The sequence below is a fragment of the Hydra vulgaris genome, chromosome 05, assembly GCF_038396675.1.
Source record: "Hydra vulgaris chromosome 05, alternate assembly HydraT2T_AEP".
NCBI lineage: Eukaryota > Metazoa > Cnidaria > Hydrozoa > Anthoathecata > Hydridae > Hydra > Hydra vulgaris.
In genome coordinates, this window is record NC_088924.1 from 6,127,501 (window position 1) to 6,152,456 (window position 24,956).

The 24,956-nt window shown below is 28.5% G+C and overlaps 1 protein-coding gene across 2 annotated transcripts in view; it reads left to right on the forward strand.

The window, feature by feature from the left end:
- Positions 1-6,526, forward strand: part of LOC136071813 (LIM domain-binding protein 2-like) — a 44,624-nt gene extending 38,098 nt beyond the window's left edge. For both annotated transcript variants that reach the window (XM_065797217.1, XM_065797218.1), the window contains 4 exons: positions 4,279-4,332; positions 4,406-4,444; positions 5,804-6,002; positions 6,345-6,526. In XM_065797217.1, the coding sequence (XP_065653289.1) occupies positions 4,279-4,332; positions 4,406-4,444; positions 5,804-6,002; positions 6,345-6,447 (395 nt within the window). In that variant the 3' untranslated portion in view covers positions 6,448-6,526. The remainder of the gene's footprint in view (positions 1-4,278; positions 4,333-4,405; positions 4,445-5,803; positions 6,003-6,344) is intronic.
- The last annotated feature ends 18,430 nt before the right edge of the window (positions 6,527-24,956 follow it).

Below are 24,956 nucleotides of genomic sequence, written 5' to 3' on the forward strand. Positions count from 1 at the left end.
CATATATTAGGTACACATCGAGGAAGGGAAGGTGTTCCAAGTCAGGGGGGATTGATCTAACAAATGTATGTAAACAAATGCAAAAATTGAGGTGACAGTTCACGTTCACTTGCCCATTAATAAATAGTGAACACTGCTCACGTTCACGGCCTGTTAAGGTTATATAGGTTGAACAGGCAAAAACAAGGTGGTCACATTTGATGCGTGAATAAAATTGGGGAAGGAGGGTTAGACCACCAAGCTTTTTAAATTTTTGTGCCCAAACAAACATTGTTTGGGTGTGTTAAAAAGTTTTAACTAACAACAAAAACAAGTTGTGTGTGTGTTATGTGTATATATTTACATTAAGTTTTAAAACTTGAATGTAGCAGTTTTTTAAGAAAAAGAAGAATAAACTATTAAAGAAAATAAAGTTTTGCCATAAAGCTCTTCATGCCAAGATACTCCTTGCCCTAACCCTCAGTCCTTTTATATTTTAAAATCTCCCACAGTCAGGTTTTTCAATATGTTTCATTTATATATATATATATATATATATATATATATATATATATATATATATATATATATATATATATATATATATATATATATATACACACATTGATGCGCACACACACATATATTTATATATATGTATATATCTACTATAGTGTGTTTATGTAAAAAATCGTTACCTGTTTTTGTTACATTAGTTTATACGGTGTTTTTAGAAATTATATATATATATATATATATATATATATATATATATATATATATATATATATATATATATATATATATTAGGGCAGTCCAAAAATATAAAGTTTAAAAATGCAATCCTCCACAAGGCTATCCTTATTCCATATGCTATTACTGATTTAATTCCAAAATTTGATTAAAATTAAGTAATATTTAGAGGTAACAACTTTATAAGACTTTTTGAATTCAATATCGAAAATTCACAAAATTTTACTTATTGATTTCTGATTATGTAAATTGTTGTTCTATTATACTTTAATGTTTCTTAAGACTAAACAAACTTTAACAACAAGCTTTAGCTTGATAATATAATCATGAAGCAATATTAAGCAATAGTTTCTTAAAAGTCTAGAAGTGTTCTTAGTGAAACATAAGAGCTGCTTTCGTCGGAACAGGAAACTCTTTCTGATGGCTGGACACTAGTTGCAACAGATACTGTTTCTGAATTTCATCCTTTTTCAAGAAAGAATTAAAAGATTGAATGAGTGCAACCCCTCTTTCTGCACAATTATTTACAACCTTTAGAACTTTTACACTAGCCAGCATTGATTGGAAGGTTGTGTCAGAAGCCCAGTTGGTCGGATGCTTTGACAAGTAGGTTCTTGCTTCTTCCTTTCCATTTATTGCTAGAAGATTGAAGATATTCAAATAACGACTAGTGATGTATGTCTGCAATGGTGCACGATAGTCGAAATCTTTGAAGTTCAGGCGTTTGCATGCATTTGATATTTGGGTACTTGTAGTAGAATTAGGAGATTCATATCATTGAAAGGAGCTCTTGATGCAAGAGGAGCTTCATGCCAATAGCGGGCATAGACCAGTGATACAAAAAATGCAATAGACTCGATTCCGGCTATCTCTTTTGCAGTAAGTTTGACCTGATCTTTAACTTAAAAAATATTGATAGAATAGATGGCTTTAGCCATCCATCTGGTATGATGCATTGCTCTAGGTGCACGAAAACTAAATGTGCCTTCGCCTCCAAGGAAAGCATAACATAGCTGTAGTAGCTCCTTGTAGTCATCATGGGTAAGTTCTGCATGTATCGCGTCCCTGAAAAATGATATCATATCTGCACGAAGACCAATGGGCATACCTTCAAAGAGGATGTCAGGTGCAGACTTAAAATCATCCTTGTTGATGAATAACCACATAGTTTGAAATTGTTTAAACAGGCCTATTTCAGGTCCACTAGATGGTCCAAGAACAGCAGAGAACACATTGGCGAGCACAACCTCAAACACGTGATGGCGACAAGCAATCCATACAAGTTATAGAGCTCTTTTAATTAGAGTGCAGGTGCTGATGTTCAATCCTGTGTTGGAAGCCATTGTATCGAAGACTAATCCTTGAATCAAAAGCAGGCATTACACTGTTCTTTGCCTGTGCCACGTCCAATCTTTGGGACAGCAAGCAGTTGCTCCTTTTCTTTCCCTGAAACAAGAATGGTTATTCGATCTACAAGTTCTCTGCTGTTGCCGGTAATGTCTGGAAGCAATTTTCCATCCCAATGAAGTAGTAACAGATAATCCGTGTTGGCTGAGAATGATGCCTGTTGTACAGTTGCTACTGCCTTCCGTTTAATGGTACTACAAGACAAAGCCACATCATCTAACTCCACACCGAGCGCTTGTGCCACTGCCCCAACAACAAACATGGCACCTTGATCAGGAAGGTTGAATCGGTCAAGTGCAGATTCCACTTCATTTGTGATGATGGATTTCCTTAATTTTATTGAAGCTGGTGTAGAATTGGTTGACTTTGATGTGATGACAAAATTATCATCGGAATCAGAAGAAGGCGAGGAGGAGCTGTCTGAATCAAGTTGAACAAGAGATGTAGATACGACTGCAGTCGGCTGTGATTTTTCTCCAATCTAGCAGCTTCTAGTGAAATTCTGCTTTATTTATGGGACTCTTTGTCGGCTAATGACTGGTCAATTCCAGCCATGTTGGCACTTGAAGGATCTTCTTGTTGCATTTGCAAGAACTGCTTGTTCTCTTCATTGGTCATGAGTTGCATGGCATCCTTGCAAGAGATATCAAACAGTTCTTCAAGATCAGCTTTAAACTGTTCCTCATTGAACTGGCAACCATCTTTCTGCGTTAGTCGATGTTTTTTCAACAAACAGTATTTATCGTATAATTTGCAAAGTTTCCGCACTCCAAAGTCAATACCTTGTGTAGGCATCCATTGCCAGTTTTGAACTTCTAGCAATCGTTAGTCCATTTTCAATGTGGTGGAACATAAAATTTTTCAAGACTGCACCATTTGTTAGCAATCCAGAACCAAGAACTTCCTCTTCCACTTGCCAATCAGCCAAACTTGTGGTGAACTTCTGGTCATAGGCTGCGTCGTTGTTATCTATGACATAAAAAAATTATCATAGAAATTTTGTAAAGTACTGTAATTCATTAAAACAGCTTTAAATTATTTAACACAAGTATTAATACTGTTTATGAATTCATCAATGGTTTAATAATCGCCAATCGACAAAAGCAACTACGTACTTAATTCCTAAAAATTATTGGTCTTAGTTCATACACCGCTTACTTAAGACCAATAGATTAATAAAATAATACATTAATAAAAATGTACATGCTATACACAATTTTAATCAGTTTTTACGTAGCAAGAACCCTGTCACGAACTTAAAATAAAAATTGTTCTTTTGGCTACTACCTCTAAATATGTTCCAAATTAACCAAAATTTGTCCTGAACATTCCTATTACCAAATGGAATGAAGGGAACCTTGTGGAGCAGCATTCTGATAACATTTATTTTTTAACATTGTATCGTGGACCGCCCTAATATATATATATACATACATATATATGTATGTATATGTATAGATACATATGTATGTATATATATATATATATATATATATATATATATATATATATATATATATATATATATATACACACATTCATTTTAATGTTGTTGTATTCCTTTGTTATTTTATTTTTCCACGGATATATGTGAAGCAAAAATTCTATGAACAATCTGATTTGAAGCCGAGAATCTGAAAGTTAACTTAATGATGTTTTTTGATCTTATATGATTGTTCTTGTACAGAATTTTATGCTTTATTCAAGTGAATTAAAGATTATGTTGACACTTGACATTGTATCCTATAGGAATTGCAAAAAATCAAATATTTTAATAAAAAGTTTTATCTTTAAAATCTTTGAAAAATGCTACATTTAACTGTTTAATTTGAATAGCTTTAAAAGCGTTAAATATAATGTTGTGTTATATTGAGTTATTTATTGTAAACCTAAAATTGTTTTTTAAAATTAATGTTATTGTATTAAGTTGTTTATATTTTTCCTTTTTCCTTTGAAGCCAATGTTGTTGCAGGCAATTATGTTGTTCTATATTTCTATTTTTAATGAAAAAAAAAAATCAGGAAAAATAAAGGAAATATTAGATGTCATTAAATGAAAAAAAAACAACAGATTTTTGCAAAAATATTGATATCAAAAATTTGTTAAGACTGTTTTAATGTTTTTCAAAAAAAATTTTAGATGCCTTGAAAAGTGTTGTTTATGAAAATTGGCAGTCACATCTATTAAATCAAGGTGAATTAATCATTCGTGAAAACATTTAGTTAACAATAATTGATTGCGTCTTTACTTTGAATAAATTTTTTAGATTATGAGCAGCGAACAAGACTTTGGACTGGAGTTCCTTGTAAGTACATCTTAAATTAATGTTAAAAAATTACAAGAAAAAATCTTCAAAAAGAGAGTAAACAACAAAGTCCGTTTACTTAGCACTCAAATATTGGTGCTTCGTAATTCAATCCCAGTCTTCGTGTTTTCTTGACTTAGCTTACAACACTACATTTAAATATTCTGTCATTCTCGTTTTTGTTTTTCATACTTTTTAAGTCTCTTCTGGGAATTTGTTTTAAAAGATTTGGTTGTAGACATTTGACAGGCGTTTTGGAAACAAACAGGTTTGGGCAAAATAAAAGTTGTGCGAATTTGTTAATGTATTTTTATATTAAAATATTTTTTTTACATAAAAAAATTACTATAAATGCAAATATAATAACATAATTAAATATATTAAAATAAATGCAAATATATTACAGAATAGTAACAATTAAACTGTATAATTTTTATTATAGTGATTATTATAGTAACATTTTTTATAAAAGTGAATTAATAGTTTTTTGTAAAACAAAAAGATCTATAATTAAATAATGAAGTTTAAGTAAATGATAAAGAGAAAAACAAGCAAGGCTAAAGTGCTCTTTCAGCCTTTATTTCAATAAAATTTTGCTATTTGTAAACCGTTTAAGGAAAAGCAATGACTCTTGAATGTTTTAAAAATGATATAAAAAATATAACGATTGCAGGTTTTCATGAGGAGATAAGTATTTTCATATACACTTCCAAATAACTTAAACAGCGATAATACTTTTACAACTTTATATGCACATGTGCCAGTTTAATAGTAAAAATAAACGTTTTGAAACCTGCACTCTTCTTTAATATTTTTATATTTTTCATACTTTTAATAATATTTAAATATTCTTTATTGACCATATGACCAATCAAATTTTAACAGTTTTATACTGTTGTTTGGAAATAAGAGATTAGTAGGAACAGGGGCATCGAGATTACTAGGAAAAATTTGTCTGAAAAATATGGTTTAGATTTTTTCTAAAGTATAAGCTAATTGCTTAGTTTTCGCAAAATACAAAATCTAAATTACTGAAGAATATAAGAATTATGTTAAGATAAAACAAGAATGCGCCAGCGATGCTAATTTAAATTCATTGCAAAACAATCCAAAATTTGTGTTTATCAAAATCAGTCACAAATCCATTCAAAATAATTAAATATCACATTTAAAATATTATCTGTAGATAATATTTCAAATGTGTTGTAAATTTCAAAGCATTTTTTCAGTTAATTTAGGTGAATTTTCAGTGCGCTGTATGTATAAGTGTACGAATTCGTACGATTAGAGCACCGATTATTGTATCTGTTGTGGATTTTTGTGTTTATTTCTTACTAATTTTCAAATATTATTTTTTAGATGACCCTGTTCGAGCTGCTTCTGTAACTAACAAAAGGAGAAAACCGCGTAAACCTCCTTCAGCTGATGCAAAAACTAGCAAATCAAAGAAACTGTTATCAAGTAATGCAGTTCCTCCTCATCCGAATCCTGAAATCCTATTGGTCGATGAGCCGGTTCTAATGGGGAAATTCGACGACGATGAGCGAATCATAACGAGGTAAATGATTTCAGAGAAGTGATTTAACTGTTATATGTTGTTTCATTTGGTGAGGAAATTGTTATGATGACAGATTAGCTACTTGAGTTTATATCTGAAGTTTTCGATGAATTATCTAAATGAAGGGCCAAAAACTATCAATAGTGGAATTGATATATTTGCCCATATATATATATATAGTAGACATAAGTAAATTGCTAAAATGGTTATTCATTGGAAGTAAGGTTAACTTTATGTGAATTTCGTCCCAGCGAACGTTTAATATACGTTCGTTTATTCTTAATACTTCCTAAAAGAATTCGTTCAAAGAAAACTGCTATAGGAAAAGCTTTTGTTTTGCAGGTTAGAAAATCCGACATTCATGAACGTTAAGAGCGGTTCCTCGAATAATATACACGTGTTTCAATCTTCCAAACATCGATCCCACGAAGACGGTTTAGAATAATGTTTCTAAACTTTCGTATGTAGATAGAGATTTATAATTTTTTAATATACATTTATTTATCACATCCAATAAAATAAAACTTGTTTTTTATAAAAATTACATTATTTCGAGTATTTTAAATTCTTTAAAATAAAAGCTCTAATAAAAGGCTTTGAAATAAAAGTTCTAAAAAACTTTGGAAAAACGAAAACTGAAATTTTAGATTCTTTTTACTATTCGTAATGTTTGCGTTTTATTACCTTTTTTTTTTTAATCATTTTAATTTAATTATTTGTATATATTTTTATTACTTTCTTTACTTTTTTTTTTTGATGATATTCTCTGTTTTTCAGATTATTTATTATTGAACCTCATACAAGAAAAGTAAATGAACTCAAAAAATAAAGACTATCTTTGCAAAAAATTTCTTTTCTAAATAGCTATTGAAATATTTTCTTTTTCATCACAATATAATTTTTTTTTTTGAAATGAAAAAATAAGTATTGCTATTATTAGCAATAAATTATTCCTATTCCTAACTCTGCAAACATACTTAGATGGTTTTTTAACTTAACGAAAATCCCCGGAAATTTTTTTAATTAAAATCCTGGGAAAAGGAAAACAAAGATATATGAGTAAATTCCGGACAGTTAGTAAAGAGATAAAACTACTGAGTAATTTTGCTTCTCTAAAATTCACTCAAGTCAATTAAAATCATCCCAGTATTATCGTAAACAACCTGCAAAGCGTGATAATTTATTTACTTTTTAAACAAAATGTCAGACAATAGTTTAAAAATCAATACTTTTAATCTTATTATTTTCTATTGCAAAATCTTCATCAGTTTTTCTTTTTTTGCATGATCGATAATAGATTCTTTAACTATTTTGCACTGTTCCACAGTAGGCCAGTGACTGGACAAAAGTTTAAAAACCAAAATCAGAATTTTGATGTCTAAATGGTTTCAAACGATTATAAAGATACTATAAAACAATTTAAAATCGTTTATATACACTTAAAGTTTTAATGAATATACTAATATTGTGGTTGAAGTAGACGCGAATGTAAATTAGAAAAAAAAAATTATAAAGAGAAAAATGTTGTTTAAAAAATCGATAGAAATAAATAACATTTACATCAAATATTGCGCTTTTTAAAATATATTATAACTATATATTATCTGGATTTTAAAAGTTGTTAGACTAAAATTGGTAAGTAACATATTTATAGCAATTTTGAATATGCTTAATATGTTATATTTTAATGTCAAACTTTTGATCTAATTGACAATATATTTTTTTTATTGCTACATCTTGCTTTTATGCTCAAATATTTTAAAGTTTATATGTGTTTGCTTTAATAATTTCATAAATCTGGCTGCCACTAGGCGCCACTTTGGTTTTCTTTTACGTTTGAACTCTTTTACCAAACAAAAAATCTGTAATTGCGCTCAAAAATCTTTATTTGAAGAAAATTTTAAAAATCGCGGAAAACATATAATACGGTCTTTCTCATACTAAACGTATTACTGAACAATAATATATATATATATATATTCTAGTTTAAATTTTGTTGTTATTAATTTAGCGCTTGTCAAAGCAAATGGATTTAATAATCTCTTTTGGTTGTGGCTACTCATTTTAGATTTTGAAATGCTGTTTTTATTAAGCTTTAATGAGTGTCACAAGAAACAAAATTCACTAATTTATTTGACTCAACAGTCTGTCAATACATGAAAAAGAAGACAGTATACTTCTATACGAAAGTATACGATTTTATTAAAGAACAAGATTTGGAGTTTCAAAGCAAAAAGTTTGAGAGTCAATTTCATTGATTTATTTTGATTATGATCAGAGATGGATTCAAAGTAAATTAACCGGTGCAAAGTTTATTAGAAAGAATCCAGCTTGGCTTGAAAATAATTTTAATACCACATTAATGAAGGTTAGTAAAAATAAACAACTCGGCAAACCTAAATTATCATTTCAAAAATCATCATCAAAAACAAAGAAAAGTAAAGTTGCAACTTTGTCAGCTTCAAATTCTTGTAAGTTATTGTTTGCTAAGCTTGTACTATTTGAAGCATACATGGTCAAAGATTTTGGTGATTGTGAATGCATGGGAACAATATAACCATACAAATTTTAAAAATTCTGTAGACACTCGTAAAATCTGCTCGTAAAAAATTAGAAAAACTAATTAATGAAGCTAGAATATGATTTTTTTTTTACAGGAAAACAAGTTTATCTAGCAACGTGTAATAGCATGTGTAACTAGTTAATCATGTTAAATTTAAATAAGTTTTGCTATTCACGAGCGAGGATATAAAACACGTACTATATCGTGTACGTAGCACAAATAAATCATATGCATTTATTAAAAGTTAGTTGTTGCTAAGCAAAATTAGGTATCCATAGCAACTAAATAAAAAATATATTCACTTTTTTAAAAAGCGCCACCTCAATTGGTACTTACGTAAAATATGGTAAACATAGCACACGTAAAAATATCTGCAAATACCAAAAATAGATCTTTGCTTTCCAAAATTTGGTATCCATAGCAACGAATTAAAAAACAACACTTTCTTAAGAAGCGCAGACATCATATTATTACTCGCAGACATCATATTATTACTCATCCTAATTTTAGTCAATATAGACCTAATATTAAATTAGTTATGAATTTGAATTCTGGCCCACTGTGCGTTCATAAGAGGCGATATTTTTTCTTCCGCGTTGAATTATTAAAAAAAGCGTTTTTCAACTTTTCCGCTTTAATTTTTTTTCACATAAAGTATGCAAATAACCACAGATGTTTTTTTAAACTAAGTTATACAATATATCTCGTCTCTTAAAGTACCCAAATGCTATGGTCTTGTTTGCTAATAATTGATACTTAACTGAAGCTATAGCAGAGTACGTTGAAGTATCAAGACGGTTTGTCTTTCATCATGCTTAATGACAGTCATGACGTACATCAGCAAATACGGGTGGAAGCGCTGTATCTATCTGAAGCTGCATAACTTTTCGATTAAATACTACATAATTTATATTTACAGTGGAAAAATTTAGTTTTTTTAGCATTCTCTCTAATTTCGCGATCTTCAGACATTGGGTCGATCGCAGAATGGCATTTTAATAAATGAATGTTAGTAAGCTTTTAGCAAGGTTATAAAAAACGGTGATTTGAAGTCAGGATTTCAAGTAATTCTTGACCATTTTTTTCAAACTATTCTTGACAATTTTTTTTCAGCATTTGTTTTCAAAGTATATGTAACTCGAATAGCGATACATTTATCTTTCAGGTTAAAAAGTTTCAACTTTGTTCCTTTAATAACTTTTATCATCTTTGGCTAAATAAAACTAACTTACGATTCTTTTTGTTCAAAAGTTAAAATGAATGATTTAAAAATAGGAAGAATTTTAACGTACAAATTAATTAAACTAATTGTTATTCCATTGCAGTTTTTTTTCCAGAAAAAAATTATTGCGAAAATTAATATCGTAGAAATTTAAGTTATAGAAAACATTAATGGTGGGAGTTAAGCTTAGTTTTAGTCTAACTAAAATTAGTCGACTAACATTTTAGTTAACTAAAATTACCCGACCAACTTTTTAGTTCAAATAAAATTCTAGTCAAATAAAATTGTTATTAAAATAAATCGTGTTATTAAAATAAATCGTTTTATATGTTATTAAAATAAATCGTTTTAACTAAATTTGAATATTTGTATTTTTCCCCAGCTCGGAGATAATGCCCATGAGGTTGTTGCAACTGTTTAGAAACACCCATCTGCGTGGAATATAAAAAAGACGCCATTTAGACAATTAAATTAAATTTAGTACGTTTATTTACAGTCTAATTTATCTATTTTTTTATGTGCCGCGTTCTATAGTAGTGTGCAATAATAATAGCACATCATGAGTTATCTTCCCTGGCGTATTGCAAGGGTGGAGTAAATCTCCAATTTTCTCCAGAAATCTCATCGATTTCAATTAATTACTTTCCATCCAATCAACGCTTTTTCCAATTTCTACTTTCCACCCAATCTACGCTTTTTTCAATTAATTACTTTTTCGTTATAAATTGTTAGGAGGGGTCAGTACTGAATAAAAATAAGTTTTATTTATGCATTCATTAATCTCAAAAAATTACTATTTATTATTATTTGATAAAAACATTAACACTACCATGTTTTAACGGAAACTAACGTGACATTGTTGTTAAACTTTCTCATAAAGGTGTGGTATTAAAAATAATAGTTTAAATTTAAAAAAAAAATCCTTTTTATAGATAATTATCTATAAAAAGGATTTCTTCTCTCTATGAGAAAGTTTAACAACAATGTCGCGTTAGTTTCCGTTAAAATATGGTAGTGTTAATGTTTTTATCAAAGTCGTTTTCACTTAAATGATTACAACTTTTAGCCCCAATCGAATAACTGTTTTCGGAATATTTTACTTTTCTTTTAAATACTCGGACTATTCCGGCCATTTTTTACACAAACTACGTCACTTTTAATCTATTAAGAACCAGTAAAAAAATAAGTCACAAAGGATGGGTTTTACGAACTTTGAAAAAAGTTCTGCGACGAACAAAGTTTCTTTGGAATGAAGTTAAAGCGTTAACAATTTTTTTTGAGTCCAAAAATTCATAAAAACGCAATATCTCTTATACGCATGCACCAAACTCTACAAAGCTGCTGTAAAAGATTAAATTGTAAATTAAGATAATCCACGTGATTTCTGGTATTTCTGATGAAAGGCTCTTTTAGTTGTAGCCTAATAAAGCACTTTATTATGTATATATGGCTACCACATACCGAAAAGAATCTGGCAACCCTGGCCATGTGGTGGAAAAAAGTAAATAAAAGAAATTCAAACACGACATTTAATTAACCATTTTGTATCTTAAAGATGTAGCTTTTGTATCTTAAAGATGTAGCTTTTGTATCTTAAAGATGTAGCTTTTGTATCTTAAAGATGTAGCTTTTAAAGATGTAGCATTTTATAAAATGTATATATATTTTTATATTAATTATGGGTTTGCATTTTAAGTTGTTGATTTCACGGTGCTTCATATCGAACAATCGCGGCATTTTATATTGCGCATGCGCAGCTTTTATTAAAAAAGATGTCTCGTTTTTATTTAGTAATTTTTTTTTAACCATATCCTAAAAAAGAAACTTATAGCTTTACTATAAAGATGTATAATTGATATCCCATTATTTAAATTGATTTAAATATGGCCATGGAAAATGTATTTTTTCAAAACATTTAAATCTTTAAGTTTTAATATCTCTAAATACGCGGGAAACTCAGACTTGAATTTTTTTTTTTTTTGTATACTACTAAAACTGGATAATTAAGCGCTCATTTAAATTTTTAGGCTTTAAAACCTAGTATATTTTAAAACTAAAAGAGTTTATCTTTATATTAAAAGAAAAATTAGACATGGGTTACTTTTTTAAGTTTAAAAACAGTGTACATCAAATCCTATTATTTGGCTATGAATAAATATAAAAATGAGAAAATCTTGGAAATCGTAGTGTTCTTTTAACCGACCATGTAATTAGAATAGAATTACATTTTTTTATACGATTCGACAAGGACGACCCAAAGATGCACCCACAGAAGATGTGTTACAAATGCTATACAATAATGAGAAACATAGAAAAAGGTTCAAATACTAATCTTAAATTAAGAACCTGGATTAGCAATTGCAAGAAATGTGAATGTGTTTGCTTCAAAGTAAATAAAGGAAGAAAACCAAAGAAAACTGTAAAGAGAAAACCCTAAAGTATTGCCAATGAAAAAATTTGGACTCGACAAGCAATAAATAACATACAAGTTAAACTTTCATCTCTACCAACTTTAAATCTGAAACTACAAAACATTAACCAAAACTTTAATCCACATGTACATCATTGTGTCTGTTATATTTGTACTGGTATTATGTATTAGTTATTTTTAAAAACTGTCTGCATTCGTTTTGTGAACCATGTATATTACCACTTATCAATAATAAACTATTATCTAAAATAAAATGCCCTAAATGCTTATTTTCAATTTCAATTGATGGATTAACGACCTCTAGCAATGTTATTGAAATGATAAATACTATTCCAGAAGAATGTAAGCAATATTGTGGTAGATTATTTAAAGTGTCATAACTGTCAGAACACATGAATCATCAAAATATTTATCAGACTCAAATACCAATTTCCTCAACTTTGTCAACATTATCATCACAAATAAGTCTTTCAGATATATTTGCATTAAATTCAAAAAGTGTTATCACAAAGGATATTGATGCTGTTGTACTTCATGTTATTAAATAAAAAATTTTGCAAACATTTGGCAGTAAACAACTAAACATTATACTGTGAACAGTTTAACAAATATACTGAGAAGTAACGTCAAATAAAACAACTTCAGATAAGTAATCAGGATCTTGAAGATAAAACACATATCATAACAGAAGCACTTAAAACTCACATATTATCTCACCCTGAAAATGAAGAATATATGAAGTTAGTATTTAAACCATGCAAAATTCACTTTAAAGAGAAAAAAAAAAGAAAACTAAAAATATAAATCATAAATAATTTTGTTCGGATACTAATACATATGTTATTTCTGATATTTTATGTTTTGGTATTTTGTATTTATATCTGTATTTTGTATTTATATAGACAATCGCCATATTTATATTCATAGATCTCAGAACTGAAAATAATGAAAGAAACTGACCATGAAAAGATGTCATTTGGTTCACTAGTAAATTAACTTGACGAGATATATAATTTGTTAGGAGTGCAAAGACAGGCATACCATGGGAAAAGTTTTGTTGGTAACCATGTTAACAAAATGTTAAAGGTAAACTAATCATATATTTCTTAAATATAAAGTAGTATAGTCATTTATTCCAAATCAAAAAAAAAGTATATTTAAACAGGTATGGTCAGTATGTATTTGTTTATATGTATATGTATATCTAATATATATATGAAAAAAGTGTAAATTGAAAGTGTAATTTAACATATATAACTTATTTTATTTAAAAACAATGGGTTTTTAGAATATAAATGGAAGTGTTATAGCGTAAATATTACTTCTGTCAGTATTTTTAAACCTTCAAATAAAAAGAAAACTTATCAATTTTTAAAAGCATTAAATTATAACAAAAAAAAGTAACCCAGTTATTAATTTAACCCAGTAATTTTAGTTTTAAATGATTCACACATTATTTTCAAAAAAAAAAAAAAATTTAATAACTAAAAATTTTGCAACTTTAAAATATAGACCATAATGTAAGCACAGGTTAAACTTTCCCTGAAAAACAACAAAGTTTCACTTTAGTTCCACATCTTTTTTCCTTCTAAAATTATTTAAATGATAGCTTTGGTAAAACCTAACATACCTAAAATTTTGTTTTGACATAAATTCTTTGAGATAATTTAGCATTATCCACAAATAATTAAAGTTTGAAGTGTATACAACTTTAGTAAGAAATCCCTTTTTTTAACCGCGATCGTTTCTGTTTACTAACGTTTGAACAAAATATGACGTATGCGCGTGGTAAAAGTCCATTATTAAACCACCTTGATTTAAATGGGTTTTTTTTTTCAAAAAAATTCAAGATTATTTTTTGTGTTACAAAAAAGCATAAAATAGTTATTGATTTTAAACCTCTCCTTTTATTGCATAGTTAAATTAATTCATACATTATCTTTCAAATTAGTTATTGCAACACTATTTCAAACGTAGGATGTCAAATAAATTGATTTCAAATGATGATATAGTACTTTTTTTAGTTAAAAATTCACTTATATAGTTAAATATTTTTGCGGTCAGTGGTGGTTCAATAATTCGAGTCAAAATATTTTGTTCAATATGTAGATTAATAATATAACTTTGATTTATAATCCGCAGATGTCCGCCTGTTGTCTAATAATGACATTTTAATTTTTTTTTTTTTTGTTCCCAGGATCCGATCATCTTGTTTTTTTGTAAAACATCATTTTTTTGACATCAAAATGAACATTTAAATACTTGTAGTTTGCTCTATGTCTATATGTTGCCAAGAGTTGATTTTTAATGACGTAGGGGAACACGGGGTAAGATGGCGAATGGGGCAAGATGACTTTCGATAAAACAGCTCAACAAAAAAACTTTAAAATGGGTGAAAACGAAACTGTATTTCCATCTTGTATTTTAAAACGCCAATTGGTTTTTAAAATGTTATTAACGCAATTTTATGCGCATAAGTTTACTTTTTGCGCAAAAAAAAAAAAAAATACCTTGCTTCCGGTTATTCAAAATGAATGGTTACTTTAGTTAGAGTAGTAAGTATTTTTCAATTTTTTATAAAATTGGAGGCAGAATTTGCAAAATAAGTCATCTTGCCTGGTCACGTGACCAGATAACAAATTTATGAACTTATTATTTTAAATTTTATTTTAAATTTTTCAGCTTGCTAATTAAAAATCAATGCAGGCAATGAATTATTATGGTATCATGAACACACTGACAAAGCATTACTGTTTCATGACTGGTAGTTTTACAATAACTCAGGCTTTTCAAAACGTTCGCCATCTTGCCCCGTGTTCCCCTATTATTTCGTCATTTTAGCGACGTATTTTTTTCCTTTCGTTTACGAACATAGTTTATTACGTAGCAATGACAAAATTATTACTGAAACAGCGAGAAAATTGCGCGTTTACGCATTTTTTTACATTAAAATAACTAACTTTTAAATTTAAAACGAATAAATTAAAAAAACCAGGAAAAAAATTTTTCGACAAATTCGTTGCATTGTTTATAGCATCGGTCTCAGGTTAAATTATCTTTCTAATAGTGAAAGAATTCTGTAAATCTGACGCACCGCTCACGAGATGTCTTAGATTTACTAAAAATTGCTCTATTCTTTGTTGGGTATAATATAAACATGCAGTGGCGTAGCGAGGGTTTTTGCGCACTGGGGAAAAATAAATAAAATTTTTTTTTACAATTAATTCTTTCAAAAGCTTTTAAAAGCTAGAAAATGACTTTTTAATTATAAAAGATGAGAACAAACAGTTAAAAAAAGAATTAGATCAAACTAATTCTACTATTCAATTCCTAAGCGATAAATATGAAACAATGAAAGAAACATTAAACAACAATAAAAATAAAATATCATCTCACGACAATTTTGAACAAAAAGCAACAAATCTTGAAAACGAATAACTTAAAGACAAAATGGTAGAGTTAGAGAATAGGAGTCGTCGTAACAACCTTCAGTTTGAAGGAATCGAGGAAACTAAAGGGGAAACGTGGAAGAACAGCGAGAAGAAAGTGAGAAAACTAATAAAAGAAAAACTAAATATAAACGAAGAAATAATTATAGAACGCGCACACAGAACGGGGAAGGAAAAAAACGATGACAGCAAAATAAGAAGAAGAACTGAGGTAGTTAAATTTCTAGATTATAAAGATCTTGAAAATATACTAGAAAATTATAATAAGCTAAAACTATGAAACGAAAAGATTTACATCAATGAAGATTTTAGTAAACGAACAACCATCATTCGTAAGCAATTATTTATTGAAGCCAAAGAAATACGTTCATCAGGTAATTTTGCCAAAGTGGTATATAATAAATTAATCACCAATCTGATTATCAAAAAAAAATTAAAATTTGACGTTTTTATATTTATGAGTATATATGTATGTAATATGTACACATTTATGTGTGCATATATATATATATATATATATATATATATATATATATATATATATATATATATATATATATATATATATATATATATATATATATATATACTGATGCATATAAAAACTTTTGAATATTTTCGAAATAACAAAAACATACAAAATGGTTCAACTTATCAGAATGGTTTGAAAAATATCGAATTTATTTCAAATCAATACTTTTAATTTAGACTATGGATCTGATACAGATATTAACTATTTTAATGAGATTAATGGATCAAAATTCAAATGCTCTTAATTTTATTTAAATAAAATTAAAAGCATATTAAAAAATGATAATAGTGATTATTTTAACATAATCCACCTTAATATCAGAAATTTAAAAAAGAATTTTGATAACTTTTTAAATATGATTTGTCAAACGAAGTATTTCTTTAACGTTATTTGTTTAACTGAAACTTGGTGTTCAGAAGAAGATTTTAAATCAAACTCTAATCTCCATCTTACAGGTTTTAATACAGTATTTTTAGAGCCTAATATTAATAAGCGTGGAGGAGTTCTTTTTTACATACACTAGTGGCCATAGGAATGGACACCACTTCGAAATATATAAAAACTTCACTTTGGTGTAGTTTTTAAAAGAAAATAACCATATTTATGCGGTTTTCTATATTGAATATTATTTTTTGATGTGTTTAGATTAAAAAAAATATATAATTTTGATTAAAATTCACAATTTTAATAAAAAAATATAACAATTTAATGACAAAGTGGCAAATTATGGTAAATTTACGTTTTATAGCTTACAAAATATGTTATTAAAAAAATGGCTCGTAAAAAAAAAAACTAAATATTTTGTTGGATATCCATTATTTTTTATTACTGCAGGAATCCTACGAGGCATTGAGTCCGCTAAATTGCCCAAATCTTCAATGCTGATCACGTGAAACCAGGACTTGACTATGGCCTCTATTAATTGTTGCTTGTTCCCAGATTTTTTTTTCCTTACAAGTTTTTTCAGTCGAGACTACAGGTTTTCTATCGGATTCAGGTCCGGACTGTTTCCAGGCCACTTCAAAACGTTTATTTTTTTGGCTTTAAACCAATTTTTGAAAGTTTTTGGGGTGTGACATGTAGCTGGACTGTCCTGCTGGAAGACATAGGTTTCTGTTTTGCCCTCAAACAAATCATCAATTGATGGGAGTAATTTGGCTTCGAATATGTTTTCTTGGTATTTTTTGGCGTTTAAAATACCATCCACAATGTGGATACGATCCACAGTATCTCTGGTCATGCATCCCCACATCATTACACTTATGGGATTCTTCATTGTAACCAATGTGCACTCAGTTAAAAGATCTTCACCGGGCCTTCTTCTCACATAATTGATTCCATCACTTCCAAAAATGGAAGTCTTGCTTTAATCACTCCAAATAACTCTTGCCCAGTCTTTCTTTGTCCACTCCTTGTGTTCTTTTGCCCAAATCTAACGATTCTTTTGTTGTTTTTTGTTTAAATATGGTCTTTTTCTGGGTCTTCTTGCTTTTAAACCATTTTCAAAAAGCCTTTGGTAAACTGTTCATAAACTAGCCGAATCTCCGGCGGCCTCTAAATCATTTTTAATTTCAGCTGAAGTTGCTCTTCGGTTCTTAAGTGCAAGCCTCATTATGATTCTGTCATCGTTGGCAGTTGTCTTCTTATTTTTTTCATTTTTTGACATATTTTTCAAGGTTTTGGTTGTCTTAAACCTTTCGCACACCTTCCTCACTCCAGATTTTGTTGCTCCATTTCCCAACTTTTTGGCGATTTCCATGTGCGAATAACCTTCTCCACGTAATGTAACAGCTTTGCATCACTATGTAAGTGACCAATATCCTTACGCCATTGTAAATAAAAGTACAATTTTAAAAAACACACTAAATCTTCAAGAGCAATGTCGACTTTTCACCAGTAGTTGTTGAAACTCAACTAAGTGACTACAAAATAATGATCTTGTATTTATAGCCTAAAAGATTTATGGATAAAAATGTTAATTAATAACGTAATTAACTATTAGTCATCACAATAAATAGACTAATTTTCACAAAAGCACAAAAATAATGAGACATTCACCTTTTACTAGAGAAACCCATTAGCAGAACAATGACTCATTTTTGACACCAATTAACAATAATAATCCATAATTATGTTTAAAATTGATATAAATGAATAAAATTTGCGATTTCCTATAAGCCAATTAAAGATGACGTGGTTTAAAAATAAAAATAAATAATTAAATCCACCAAATGCATGATATGTCAACTTTTCTAAGAAAAATGGTAAAAATTACAGGGGTATCCATTCCTATGGCCACTAGTGTAAAAGAAAACATTGGGTATAATATTAGAAGCAAAATGAGTGTCTCTGGTGAAAATATTGAGATTTTAACGGTTGAAATATTAAACAAAAAATTTAAAAATATTTTACTAAGCTGCTGCTATCGGCCACCAACTGGAAGAACTGAGTACCTAAGCAATTATCTTGTTCATAATATATTAGAAAAAGCTAGTCAAGAAAAGAAAAAAAGTTATATATTAGGGGATTTCAACCTAGACTGTTTTCAGTACAATGAAAACATTACAAAGTTTTATAACCATTTATTTGAAACGGGAACAGTACCTATTATAAATAAACCCACCAGAATTACAGAGTTCTCATCATCCTTAATTGACAACGTTCTTACCAATGACTGTTTCAATATAACGCTCAAAAAAGGTATTGTAAAAACTGATGTTTCGGATCATTTACCAATTTTTTTCTGCTTAGGCGCTGACCTCAAAACAAATACGCACGGAAAAGTAACAATAAAAAAAAACCTAAATTTATTTAAACAGCAACTTCTACATCAAGACTGGAGCTATATGAACTTTAATGAGGATATAAACATCATCTATAAATCTTTTTTTAATATATTTTATAAAATCTACGAAGCAAATTTTCCGTTACGAGAAATTATTCATAACGACAAAGACATTTCTTGTCCTTCGATAATTAAAGGAATAAAAAAATCCTCAAAAATAAAACAAAAACTCTATGTTAAACATCTTAAAAATAAATCAGACAAACATAAAAATAACTACACAGCTTATAAAAATCTATTTGAAAAACTCCGCAAAAAAGTCAAACAAATTTATTACTCTGACTTGCTTATGAAACACAAACATAATTCAAGGCGGGTTTGGCAAATAAAAAAAGAAATTACTGGCAAAAATTAAAACAAGCGCAAATTCAAATATCGTCTTATCTCAGTTCTACCAGAATTTTCAAAAATATTAGAAAAGAATAATGCATTACAGAATATACACTTACCTTATTGATAATAAACTCCTCTATAAAAATCAATTTGGTTTTCAAAAAAACAATTCTACTGAACACGCTGTTCTCCAAGTAACGCGCAGTATTGCCGACTCATTTAAGAATTCTCAATTCACACTAGGCATGTTCATTGACTTGTCAAAGACTTTTGATACTGTTAATCATCGTATTTTAATTAAAAACCTGGAGAGCTATGGTGTAAAAGATAAAACCCTAAATTGGTTTAAAAACTACCTAAGTAATCGCAAATAATTTGTTTATAATAAAGAATCTTCATCGCAAATAATAACGAATATAACAAGTGGTGTCCCCCAAGGGTCCATACTTTAGCCACTGTTATTTTTATTATACATAAATGATCTTTACAAAGCTTCTAACTTAACGACCGTAAATTTTGCGGATGATATGAATTTATTTCAGTCGCACAAAGACATAGATATACTTTTTAATAAAATGAATAATGAACTAAAAAGAATATCGTATGGGTTTAGAAAAAATAAATTGTCTTTGAATACGGATAAAATAAAATTTTTACTTTTTTACCCAACCTCTAAAAAAAAGAGAATCCAAAATATCTTGCCTGTCTTATTAATAAACAATACAATCATAAAAAGAGAAAAAGTTACAAAACTCTTAGGAGTCTTGATAGACAAAATCTTATCTTGGAATCAACAAATTGATAATATTTCCATGAAAGTTGCTAAAAGCGTTGGAATTCTATATAAAACTAGATATATACTAAATAAACACCAACTAACTCAACTATTTTATTCATTTATTCATTGCCATATAAACTATGCTAATATTATATGGGGAAGCGCTCACAAAACCAAACTTAAATCTCTCTATCAGCATCAGAAACACGCAACTCGCTTAATTAATTTTGCAAATCGTTTTTCAAGCTCAACACCACTTCTTATTAGGGTTTTTCGGTTCCGGGTACCCGGACTCGGACTCGGCGAGTCTATGGATAAATACCCGGATCCGATACCCGGTTTAAGGCTCGGCGAGTCTCATGGCTCGAATGTTTTGCTTTGATTTGTAGGCAGCGGTGTGTCGTCGAGCGGAATTCCCACCTTTTCTAGAAAAATATAGTAGTGGGCTTTGTGAATCTAACTTAAAGTTGAACTTGGCCACGGCTTTTAAAATGTTTTGAAAGCATTCAAGTTTATGAATGTTTTCATGTATGTCCGAATAAACACTAAAAGAATTAACTTCATAACTTAAATTTTTTCTAATCGAATATTTTTATATATAAGCGAATGCTTTAAAGGATTTGCTAATATAATATGTTTCTATATTGGCAAATGTTTTAAAAGCATTCGCAAATATAAAAAATTTTGATTAGAAAGATTGAAGTTAAAAAGTTAATTCTTTTATCGCGTATATAAAAAACTGAAAAAAAAAACAACACTTTTCATTTATTAATCACTTCTCTATTTTAGGAAAAAAGTGAAATATCATAATTTTACTAGAATATTTTTTACAGCCCCATTATGCCGAAGCACTTCAAAGTGTGGGAATATTTCACTCAATGTATCGATTTGAAAAGTGGAAAATGGAATAAGTTTTCAACGATAATATCAAACAAAGATGGAAATACTTCATCAATAATTAAACATTTAAAAGTTAAACATGGAATTTTTTAACTCGTGTACAGTTGTACAGTTAGTTAAAAAAGTAGAACAACATTTAAACACATATAATAAAAATTTTAAAAAAACATATAGCTGGTTCAATCGGCGACGGTGCAAGTGTAATGATAAAATTTGGACGAGAATCTCCTAGTTTCTATACTTTGTGTTTGAGTAACACTATACACTTAGCTGTTTGTGATGTACTATATAAAAAGAAAAGTATTACCATCTTTCAAGATTAAGATAACGTTGATGGAGATAGAAATGACCATTGTCAAGATGATATTAATGATGATCAAGATGAAAATTTCTGACGAGAGGGACGGTGACGTCGAAGAGTACGGACAAGTTGAATTAACAAATTTAGGCAATGTAGAAGAAAATATAAAAAGTGTTTGTATAATTGCTAAATTTTTTAAAAATTCTTCTGTGAGAAATAATATTTTGCAAGAAAAGATCTAAATAGTTTTAGGAAATGATCTTCAACTAGTGTTAGACGTAAGAACTCGTTGGAACTCAATGATCCAAATGATATCTAGATTTTTAAAATTATTTTATATCATTAAAGAAGCTCTGCAGGATATTGGAAGTGTGCATTTAATAAAAAATATTAATATTGAATTATTGAATGAATTGGAAAATACTTTAAAGCCTATTAAATTAACTGTTGAAGCTTTTATCAGAGACGATGCTAATCTTGCAACAGACCGATTAGCAATTTATTTTATGTTAAGAAAATAAAAAGAATCCATTGTAATTTAAGTAGAGAGCTATTAATGACTATGAAAACTCGAATAAATAGCCGTAAAATCAAGAAATAGAAGAGCTATTAGATTCTCTTGTGGACCCGGACCCGAACCCGGACCCGATAAATATTCTTAGACTCGACTCGGACTCGTTGGGTCTAAAAATGCCGGGTTTTCCCAAACTCTACTTCTTATAGAAATAAAAGTTTTAAATATATGCGAACTAAATATTTTTAATATTTTATGTTTTATGATTAAATGTAAAGAAAATGTATCTCCGAGTGTATTTATAAATCTCTATAATTTTAAACCCAAAAACAAATATGAACTTCGTTGTAGTAAAAATATTCAAGAGCCATTTTGCAAAACAAAAATTGACCAGTTTTGTATTTCTTATCGTGGTCCATTTCTCTGGAATAAAATAGTTTTTTCTTCCTTTAAAAAGAAATTAAAAGAAATAATATTTTCAACAAAAAATATATTCATCTATTTTTAGTATTTCAAGTTGATATGATTTAATACATTATTTTTGTTTACTGTATAAAGAATATAATTTATACAACATATACTGAATACTTTATATTTTAATATTATTCAATATTGAGAATGTTATATACCTATATTATAAAATATTATGTTAAAACTTGCTGAACATCTGAAGAGTATTATAACGGATATGTAATTTTTTAATGTATGAACCTATATAGATTGTAAAGGGCTTCATGATAAGATCATGTGATCTTCTGGAAGTCCTACAAGTAATATATTCATTGTAAATTTACCTTGTTCATATTATTCTGGAAAATAAATTACAAAAAAAAATAAATAAATAAATTTAAAAAAATGTTTTTATATAAAATAGTTTTTTTTTTTTTGCTTTTCTTGTTTCTTAAGATCGTTTTTAAAACGTTTAAAAAACGGTAATATTCGTTTTAATAAGTTTTTTAAATGTTTTAAAAACGTCCTGTGCTTACTGGGTAGACAATTGCCCCTTTGCCGCCTCTGCTCGCAACGTGACTGTAAAAATTTATAACACAAAAGAGTTTATAACAGTTTATAACACAATAGAGTTATATTAATAAAATGAACTAAAAATATAATTGTTACTAGAAAAAACTTCCGTATTACATTTAATAAATTTAAACTAAATTAAAAAATTCCAAATTTTCGAACCAAAACATCAACATTTGAAAACATTCAGTTGTCATTCTGTTTCGCTATGCATACAAATTATTTAATGCGTCAGAGAAAAGGTGCTCACTTGGTACACTGGTAGCAGCTGTACACAAAATCATTGTTGAAGTACAATACAATATTGGAAACACATGTTGATTTTGATGCCAAAAGTGTAAAACATTTTCATCATGTACTGACAATTTTATATAACCATTTTTTAAAATCTAAACTTATTGTTTTGTCACTATCATTTCCTGAATCATCATCTTCATCGTCAAATGATAACTTAAAATTTTTTGATTTGTTTGTCACCTTTTTAACTGGAATTATTTCACAAACTTTTTTTGTCAGGTAAAAATCCGACAAAAATTCCTTCACGCATTTTAAATATTTTTTTATATTTTTCAAAGAATTGAAAACTTTTATTGTTTGGATCCAAAAAAGTGGCACATAATAAAAACGAATTGTTCTCTAAATCAGATGAGTCTTTGTAAGTTTTTGAAGATTCTAATAAATGCAGTTTTAAAATCATAATTAAACGAGGAGTTTCACTTTTTTACTTATTTAGTTGTTTCTCACGGTACTTTATACTTGGAATAATTAAAGAACATGTTGCATAAGTATCGCCTGAAAGTAAAACACTTACTTGATTAAAGCTTGCTGAGGCTTTTGCCGTTTCTTTTAAGTTAACTATTTCATCTTCATCAAGCAAATTTTTTCTCATATTTTTGTATTGTTGTTTAGAATTAAAGATATTTTTTATGTAGGAGTAAAGTTTAAGCATTCTTTCTGCCATGAGAAACGTGGAGTGCCAACAAGTTTTCACATCTTGAATCAAATGAAGTGCGTGATTTCGTTCAACACCTTGTCACATTTGACTTTCTTCTAATAAATCATTAAGTTGAGATGAATGATTGAAAGATGTAACAATTTTTCTGCACTTAATGTTTTTGTAATAAAATAAAATTTAGATGAACTATCATTTTCACCTTCTTCAATTAATTTTTTACTACTAATTGCAAAACATGCCCCATGCATCTTATTGGTTGAATGTTTAAATTAACTTTTAAAGAACTTAAACAGTTGCGTACGTTACTGGCGTTGTCGGATACTACACTCATTATTTATCATCTACCTTAAACTTTTCTAAAATTTTCAGTAAAGCGTCTTTTAAATTATCTTCTTCATGTCGCCCATTAAGATATGCAAATCCCAAACAAAAGCTAATGAAAGTGGTTTTGTCAAAAATGAAATGTGCAGTTGCAGATATGTAACTATAGTTTTGACAGGACGTCCACCCATCAGTAGTAATAGATAAAAATTTAATTGAGCATAATTTAGACTTCAAAAGATCAACTTATTCTCGATATAAATCTGTTAAAAGAGATCTTAACTTTTTTCGGCAAGACACTTTGTACTTTGGATTTAAGCAAAAAACAAATTCTTTAAAGGCATTACTCCCTACCAACATAAATGGATGACAACAGCAATAATGAACATCAAAAGACTTCTATCAATCTTATCGATATTTTCTTTTGACAAACCACTCATGTTTCGTTTATTTTTTGGCGTTATAATTTCGTGATCATGTTCAAGATGGTAATATAGTATACTTTTTGATGTTTTACTTAAGTACTTTTTAGGTCTGTTATTACATTCATTGCATACCCATTTTGATGTTTCATCCTCAATTGAGTAATATTCGTATGTCCTTTTAGTAGTTTCCTCAATGGACTGTGCATTAATTTCAATTTCTTTTTGACTGGATGAAAAATTTAAACTGGTTTCGCCACCGTTATGATTTGGAGAAAACGTATTATTGTTTAACATAATTTAATAATTTAATTTCTTAAAATAAATTTATAGATATTGTTTAGAAGAACTATTTATCTAGTATA